This window comes from Cololabis saira, chromosome 20, assembly GCF_033807715.1.
Source record: "Cololabis saira isolate AMF1-May2022 chromosome 20, fColSai1.1, whole genome shotgun sequence".
NCBI lineage: Eukaryota > Metazoa > Chordata > Actinopteri > Beloniformes > Belonidae > Cololabis > Cololabis saira.
Genome location: NC_084606.1, coordinates 11,673,692 through 11,682,235, shown reverse-complemented (window position 1 = coordinate 11,682,235; position 8,544 = coordinate 11,673,692). Strand labels below are relative to the sequence as shown.

The 8,544-nt window shown below is 40.3% G+C and overlaps 1 protein-coding gene across 3 annotated transcripts; it reads right to left on the bottom strand.

Annotated features, from left to right (window-relative positions):
- Positions 1-622: 622 nt before the first annotated feature.
- Positions 623-8,309, bottom strand: LOC133420407 (uncharacterized). 3 transcript variants are annotated; one of them, XM_061710098.1, is made up of 12 exons: positions 7,982-8,110; positions 6,410-6,523; positions 5,781-5,901; positions 5,479-5,695; positions 5,103-5,376; positions 4,757-4,934; positions 4,568-4,644; positions 4,283-4,463; positions 3,104-3,352; positions 2,675-2,846; positions 2,450-2,595; positions 623-821 (listed from the first exon to the last, which is right to left on the bottom strand). In XM_061710098.1, the coding sequence occupies exons 4-12, from the start codon at positions 5,613-5,615 to the stop codon at positions 643-645; spliced, it is 1,593 nt and encodes a 530-aa protein (XP_061566082.1). In that variant the 5' UTR covers positions 5,616-5,695; positions 5,781-5,901; positions 6,410-6,523; positions 7,982-8,110; the 3' UTR covers positions 623-642. The 3 variants fall into 3 exon arrangements, with proteins under 3 accessions (XP_061566082.1, XP_061566081.1, XP_061566080.1); XM_061710097.1 differs by having other exon boundaries at positions 6,414-6,523; XM_061710096.1 differs by lacking the exon at positions 6,410-6,523 and having other exon boundaries at positions 7,982-8,309.
- Positions 8,310-8,544: the final 235 nt, after the last annotated feature.

The following is an 8,544-nucleotide window of genomic DNA, read 5'->3' as shown; positions in this document are numbered from 1 at the left end:
TCCAAACCACTGCATGGTTTACCATCCTAGTTTTGAGCCTGTGTCTCAATCTGTTCTCCCTGCAAAATGCCATGAATGTGTATAGAGCTGACTATGGGCCCGTACGGCTCAGAGGATTAGTGCAGCAAGTATGTTTTGCATCAAATGTATAATTTGATTTCCCAAACACTTATATTTCCAAAATGTAAATTTGAGTATACTGTATAATAAATGTATACAACGTGCTTGTGCTGTTAATACACTACATGTAACAGGCAATCACAGCACAGTCTTGTATTGACAAAGCTCAGGCTTATTGAATCAGCAAATTGGTAATCATAGAAAATGTACAAGTACATTATAATTCCATTGTGATTGTGTCATTTTTATAAAAACATGTTAACTGTAAAGAAATCACAACAGTGAATGTTCGTAAATGGCAACTTTATTGTAAAAAGTAAAACATTTGTACACATTATATACAGCATATACACTATTTATATACACCATACACTATTTATATACACCAAGTTGTATATAAATAACATTATTCATATCCAAGTGGGGGGTAAAAAGAGAAAACCGGTACAACATAGTAACTCCTTGTATTCTTCTCAGCCGTTACAGGTGCCTGGCCTGACGCAGACGGCACATACACAGGGTTCAGCCTGCCCCTTGATTGAACCGGGACACATAGCTGGCAATGACATCCTCCTTAGCCGGCCTGTCAAAGTTGGGACACGGATCTTCAGGGATGGGGATGTTCAAAACCTCACTCTGGAACGATTCCTTGTCATAAAAGACATGGTCAAAGAGGAGGTCCATGAGCTCATCAACATACTCTGTAGAGAAACAGACACACAGTTACACAATCGTTTATGTACAAGTCTCACGTTCCACTGTGTACTGACTGAAAAAACTTCAGTCCATATCTGTTATACAGATGTTTTTACAATATATTACTGTTTAATTATACTGTTCTTATTTATGTAGATGTTGTAGCGTATTTTCGCGACCATTAGGCGCATATAAACTTATTTTTTCTTTTCAAAATGTGCCAATGGCGCAGTGCGCCCAGTGTGTTATTGTAAGGCGGACGTAATTGAGGCCAACATGAGAACGTTAAAGGGAGAAGTATGGGCGCGTGATTTGCGGACGTAGTTATTAAGGCAAATTAAAAAGACTGGATGGAGGCAGGTCTATGTGCGGCGACCCAGTGTTTTTTTTTTCCCCCACACATCCCCATCGCTGTTGATCTGTGACTCTATGCTGCCCATCTCACAGCCGAAATAAAAAAAGAAGTGAAACAAATCAACGCTGCGCTTGCTGTTATTCCAGGAGGTGTCAGGACTCAGCCCGTCGGGCTTCATCCCCAGCCTGATCGCTCTGAGACCAGGAGAACGGCCAGAGAGATTGGTTACTGTTATTTAAAAATAAATAAACAAATAACAGTAACCATACTCTCCAACGTAGCCAGGACAAACTCACGATTAACTCCCTCTATTTAACCTTTGACCTTGTTAACAGTTTCAGTTCCAATGTTATGACTGTTATTGATTCTATCGCCCCAATTAAGACCAAAGTTCTGTCTGGGAGGAAAAAGTCACCCTGGAGAAACGCCACACTGGTTAAAGAACAGAGAAGGATATGTAGACAAGCAGAACGCAAGTGGCGCAAAAACAAACTTCAGGTATATTACAACATTTATAAAGAGAGTCTTCGCAACTATAACCAGAAACTGAAGAATGCAAGGCAATCGTATTTTTCAGAGATTATCGATAGAAACAGTAATAATACTCGCACACTGTTTTCTGTGGTAGAAAGACTGACAAACCCCGCAGCCTCAATCCCACTTGAACTGCTGTCAAAAAAGACCTGTAACGACTTTGCTGACTTTTTCACAAACAAAATATTACAGATAAGACAAGCAATGTGCAGCTCCCCCTCAGGAATGATAACACTCTGGCCTTCCTATCCTTTAGTAAAGCTGGGACAGTTCAGCGTTTTAAATTACAAAACCCTAACGGAAACAGTTTCAAAATTAAAGCCCACAACATGCTGTCTTGATATTCTGCCTTCAAACTTATGAATAAATTTGCCTTGCCTTGCCTTAACTCCCATAAACAAAGTAACTAATGCGCTGCAGCTGAGTGTTCAGAGCACCGGAGCACGCCCGGCTCGTGCCCGTCGCCGAGCACGCAGCTCTCCGTCTCTGGTCACAGGGCGATCGGGCTGCGGATGAAGCCCGAAGGGCTGAGTCCTGACAGGAGGTCTGACAAAGGAACTCCAACCCTTGGACATCGGTGTGAACCGGCCGTTCAAAGTAAGGCTGAGAGCGATGTGTGTTTTAAATACAGAAATGACACACAAAACTGAGGCTGCACCTTTCCACACAGCGCGCCGTATGGTCGTGAAAATACAGTATTTGCTATGTTTATGTTTATGTGTGAAATAATCTTGATATACATACTGAAAGTTGGGTCCACTTTTACTGGTTTGGCAGTGCACTCTCCCTTTTTTGACTTGGGGAAGTTGACTTTGAAGAGCGGTTCCCCGTCAGCTTTCTTCTGTGGGTGGTTTGCATTTTCGTTGAAATGCATGGCAGCCAGGTAGAGCCTGTGGGGCATTTCTGATTATTACAAAAATACTTCAAAACAAATACAGACATTTAGAGGGAGCATTGCGTCTTATTTACCTGCACAGCATTCCAAGAAAAGGGAAAACCACATTCTTGGGAGCAAAGCGAAGAATCACACTGTGGAAAGCGTCCAGCGCTGATGTCTGATGGTGGGGGCTCAGCTTCTCCACATCTTTCAGGATTCTCTTGTCGGTCAAGATCTTCTCCAGCTTATAAAAGGCAGGGGTTCCTAAAAGACCATGAATCAAGTTTATAAAAAGTCTGTTTTTAAATATCAATAACACCATAATTCATGGGAAGATCATGCAGTATCTCACAACTATGAAAATTACTTTTGAGCTAGAATAGAATAAACTTTATTTATCCCCCAAGGGGGGATAAATTCAGTTGTCAATAATCACTCTTGAACAACATAAACAAAGAATAAACAAAAACAGATTAAAAAATAAATAAAATAGTAGAATTTTAAAAAGTCTGACAACACACCTGCCCTCAGCCACTTGCTCCTGTCCCTTGAGACGCGTAGTGGATGCTGGCATTTGGGGTACAAGGGATCACCGTGAGTGTGGATGTCTTGTACGTGATTGAGGATTGAAGTCCACTTTGCCACTCTCTCTGGCCCGGTTCTTGAGGAAGCAGCAGTCCAGTAGATGTGATTTTTTATGCTGCGCATCCACTTCTTCAACTGCTCACACTCCTTGGTTTTGGAGATCTTCTCCAGTTGCTTGGATATTCCTGCACATGTAAGCAAAAGCACACACATCACAACTAAATAATTTCCCTATGAGATTAGCCTTGGTGGGGCTCACATAAGCAGGTGCTTTCAGGCTGTAAAGGTTAGAACCACAAGACTTACAAGAATGACAGGAAATGATTGTTCCTCAATGCAAACTTATAGATCATGGAGCAACTACAAACACTTACAGAATAAAAACTAAACGTTGTTACTGTAATAAATAACAGTATTTTTTTGCTCCAGGAGTGTGCACTTGTTTACATAACAAATGTGGCTATGAAGACGATAAATCAAATTAACGTATGCTTGAAGCCTGGATTATCGTTATGCGTTAAATCGTCACGCCGCTGCCATGAACCCTTCGGACTTCTGTCACTCCATTTGGCCGCGGTGCAATACCCCCCAGAGAACTAGGTACGGAGGTAGATTTGTTTCTTAATTATTCAATCAAAAAAATATATTTTCAATTAAAAAAAAAAAAAAAATCAACTCAATCAAAAAAAATGTATTTCAATCCAAAAAGTGTTCAAATGCAATTTTTTGGGTCTCAAATATTTTTTTGCATTCGAACACACTTTTTCTTTGAATGAAAAAGTTTTTTTTTATTGAAGTGATTTTTTTTTTTTTTTAATTTAAAATATTTTTTTTCTTTTTGAAGCAACTTCGTTTTAGATTAAATGATAAAGACAAATTCCCTACCCATAATATGGCCCAAACACAAAAAACACTACTTCAATCAAAAAAGTAGCTTCAAACAAAAAAACTTCTATCAAAGAAAACATTTCCAATCAAAGAAAAACTGTGTTCAAATGCATTTTTTTTTTAGTCTCAAATATTTTTTTGCATTCAAACACTTTTTTTCTTTAACTGAACCATAATCCAGCCTTACGCCTCTTAGATGTTTGTGCACTGACTAAACATATAAATACCTTTCTCCACGTCCCAGACATCATAATATTGGTTGATCTTGGCTTCGCTCAGAAATTTCTGGATTTGCGAGTGACGATCTGTCACTATGCAATCCAGTGTCACACCACATGCCTCCACCAGTGCCAGGCTCCTTTTCAGGCCCTCCTTCTCCATGTGGTAACGCCCACCCACTTCATTGCTCTGTATAACAAAAGAAGTGAGACATAAAAGGGGATATGTAATATTATTTGAGTGTTATGGGTTATAAAATTAAAACAAATGTGCTGTACCCATTGACCACTGACCTGCACTAGCTGTACATCAATGATGGTGTTTCTCTTCAGGTCCATAAGAGCGTAACTCCCATATGTGGCACAGTGTCCTGAGGAAATAAATGTTATCATTGAAAATATGAACAAAATAAATCAACATTTCTTAGTCAGAAGTAAATTTTGAAGCCCATGTCTGGCAGTAATAAAGTTTTAATAAAGTACCTGGAGAGCCAGCCTTCATATCACCACCGACTACAACGGACTGCTCCTGGCTGAGCTGCAGCAACACGTCATCCTGCTCTGCCTTCCATTTATGCACTATTGCCGGCTCAAGGAAGGACCGTGCATGTCTCCTGAAGGTGTCGTACTTGAACAGCTTCAGGTGCATTGCTTGGAAGATCTGAAACCATAGACAGAAAGAAATGTATTACTAATAAAGCTTCAAGCCTTTCATTTAGAAAGCGTAACAGTGCAATACCTGTTTTTGTAAAATGTATGCAAAGTAACTAACAAATTTTACTATTGCATAAATACTTTTATACCATACATATATACTTTTTCAAAATACCTTTTCCAATTTGCTGAATGATGCCCCAGTGAAGTACACAGCAGCAGAAAGTTGGAGGTTTCCAGCTGGGGTGTTGCCAACAAGAGGCTGACTACTCCACTTTCTACTGAACCCACAATGGTTGCAGAGCTGGTTCACTGCGATGAATGTACCGCACTTATTGGTGGCGACATCAGACTCCCTCTGGCACACTGGGCAGCTCTGAAACAGCTCCAGGAGGCAGGTCTCGTACACAATGTACTTCGGGATCTTTTGGATGGAAGAGGGGGGCTCTCTGTTTTGAGAAATTAAGGAAAATCATAAACTGTTATATTAACAAACGTGCAAAATATATTTTATAGTCAATTGCAGTAGGAAGTAGCGTGAAATAACTCACGATGTAGGTGGTGACTCTGGTGACTCTAATAAGACGGTCACTGAGTATGTAGGTGGTGACTCTGGTGACTCTGATTTGACGGTCACTGAGTCCTCAGGATGTGGTTCTGGACCCCCTGTTGAGGATCTGGCCTCCATAGGCTCATCTTCCCTCTCTTCCTCTTCCTCCAACTCCAGACGTCGCCTTTTGGATGGACGCTTGATCGGTCTCGATCCCTCTAATGGGTCCGGAGGAGATACTGACATTAGACATCAACCATACCAGGATCATTTATGTGCGAGTCCTCATAAATCATTACTTACCTGTACTTCTAAAGTGAGGCTGCAGAGTTTTCAAAGAAGGCCGTGTGCCAACCCTTACTGTCGCTGGGGGCTCTGTCTGACAGGCAACATGTACCACTCGGACCGTCTGTGGAGTACTGGCCTAATAGGAGATTAAAAGTAACGTTGACTTTTCATAACATGTCATGATTCTAAACATGCTAACTTTTGACTATTCAGTTACACTAAACAACATACAGGACTGTCTCAGAAAATTAGAATATTGTGATAAAGTTCTTTATTTTCTGTAATGCAATTGAAAAAAAAAAAAAAAAAATGGCATACATTCTGGATTCCTTACAAATCAACTGAAATATTGCAAGCCTTTTATTATTTTAATATTGCTGATTATGGCTTACAGTTTAAGATTAAAATTCCCAGAATTTTCTAATTTTTTTAGATAGATATTTGAGTTTTCTTAAGCTGTAAACCATGATCAGCAATATTAAAATAAAAGGCGTGCAATATTTCAGTTGATTTATAATGAATCCAGAATGTTTGACATTTTTGTTTTTGTAATTGCATTACAGAAAATCACAATATTCTAATTTTCTGAGACAGTCCTGTACTGCAAGCCAATTGATAGACTAATGGCGCTTTTAAACTAGTACCTACTCAGCGCGACTCGACTCGCCTCCACTCGCCCCGTCCTTGTTTCTTTTCAATACCCAGATCAGAAGTAGGAGGTTGGAGTGAAGCTGCTGTGACGTATTTGATTGTGTGATCTAAATGGAGAAGACAACAACACTAAACAGGGTTTTTCCTGCATACAAAATTAGGAGGCGGCCGCCTTCGCCTAATTTCGTGCCGCCCCCAGCTCTCAAAACTGCGACGTCATGAAAATTGTCATTTTCTGGCAGGCGTTGGACTGGATGGATGTTATTTTGACTGCAGTTACAGCATTACGGCGCTGTATCAACGACAGTGCACCAGAACAAGAAGACGACGAAATCTCGAGAATCATTTTCCACGTTTTCCCGCTATTCGTTGTATTAAAAATTGGCGTCCTGGTTTTCTCTGGTTGTTCAAACAGGTAAATATTGTTTCTTTTGCATCCGAGCATGTCTTGTTTATTCGTCTTATATTCGGGCCAATACGGTACTTTAAAAAGCGACCTTGCGACGAGTAGAAGTAACAGTGCAGACAATTAACGTCACAGGCAGTTAAAAAGTAATAAATCATGTTACTGACGAGATGCAGCAATTTTGTCAAGGTTGAAAGTAGTGCACAAATATGCATGAAAGGTGATGGCGAGGGTCAGAGTGCAGGACACGACGAGTTGCGAGGCGAGGGGAACGTTAGTCAGTTTCCAAGTCATTAGGACTGAGCATATCATCGCGAAGCCAACGTGTACGTGATTTAAACATCACTTTTTATTCATCTTTACAGATCGTCTCAAAAACACAGAGCCAGTGGCTGAACCAATTTACCTGGCTCAGGTTTACTGAGGAAGGTTTGGTCTGTTATTTATGCCAAAAGCACTGTGACCCCATGCAGCAGGCACTATCACTATTTATATCTGTATCAAAATAAATACAAAAATACTTAATGCATGAATTGTTTTGTTTAAGGTGAAGACACCTCTGCGCAACAGACTGAAGGAGAGGCACTTGGATGTCTGTTGTAAGGAGGCCATGATGGACCAGACCAGGACCATCGATGGATCAGACCAGGAGGTTCTACAGATGGAAAGATAGGAGGCTGAAATGTTCTCTGTCTGGTTGCGAGATTTGTCAGTAAATTTCTGAAACCCTACAAAAATCAAAATCTTACCAAGATTACTTTTCTTATATCCTGTCAAAATGTTTTATTTCTAGTCCAAAAAAATAAAAAATAAGACAGTCACCTAAAAAGTAATCCGTTTTAAAAAAACATTTTCACTCATTTCAGTGAAAATTTTCTCTTGTTCCATTGGCAGTTTTTTTTTTTACTTTTTACTTTTGGTAAGATTGAGTTCTTATTTGTATTTTTTTTTTATGTTCATAAAATAACGCTTTAACATGATAATTGTCATACTTTTAAATCATATTAGAACTCCCAAAATACAAAATATCTTGTAAAAGGTGTTTGTTTGAGCCTGTTGATGCAGGTTTACCCGCACACGTGTGGCCAGGATGGAGCCACTTCCGCCTCGATTAGAGCCAGGAAAAACCCTGATAACATAAAACATTAACCTCACTTACCGCTGACTGGGGTGGTGGGTCCCGGACTGTCGGTACTGATCCTTTTATGAGGGTGAGTGTCGAAGCGAACCCTAACTTGTACTGTCCCTCGTTGTTGAAGCAGCCCGAGGTGAAGTGGTTGGCACACACGAACAGAGTAGCAGGCGACGTGGCCGGCACGTTGCTGTCGAAAATAAAACTCAACCAAATCTTCTTCTGGTCTTTTGGAGCTGGGACCGAATACAGACATTTGTGTGGGTTTTTACAATCAACAACAGAGCACTTTGCACTCCTAGCTCGAGACGCCATCGCGATGGAGTTCTTCTGCTGCTGCTTCTTCTCCTCTGTGTTATTGTTCTTCTTCTTCTTCTTTAGATTTCGTGCAGGGATCAGCAACCCGCGGCTCCAGAGCCGCATGCGGCTCTTTAGCGCCGCCCTAGTGGCTCCTGGAGCTTTTTCAAAAATGTTTGACCTTTTTTTTTCTTTTTTTCTTCTTTTTTCCTTTTTTTTCTCTTTTTTCTTCCTTTTTCCTTTCCTTTTTAATCTCGACATTTCGACTCTTTTATCGACATTTCAACTTTTTT

Excerpts from the sequence above, each read along its gene's own strand:
- LOC133420407 (XM_061710096.1), bottom strand. The coding sequence starts at position 8,269 with ATGGCGTCTCGAGCTAGGAGTGCAAAGTGCTCTGTTGTTGATTGTAAA. Across the intron at positions 5,902-7,981 it reads ACCCACCACCCCAGTCAGCG|GCCAGTACTCCACAGACGGT; the intron begins GTAAGTGAGGTT and ends ATCTCCTATTAG. Across the intron at positions 2,847-3,103 it reads GAGCAAGTGGCTGAGGGCAG|GAACCCCTGCCTTTTATAAG; the intron begins GTGTGTTGTCAG and ends ATGGTCTTTTAG.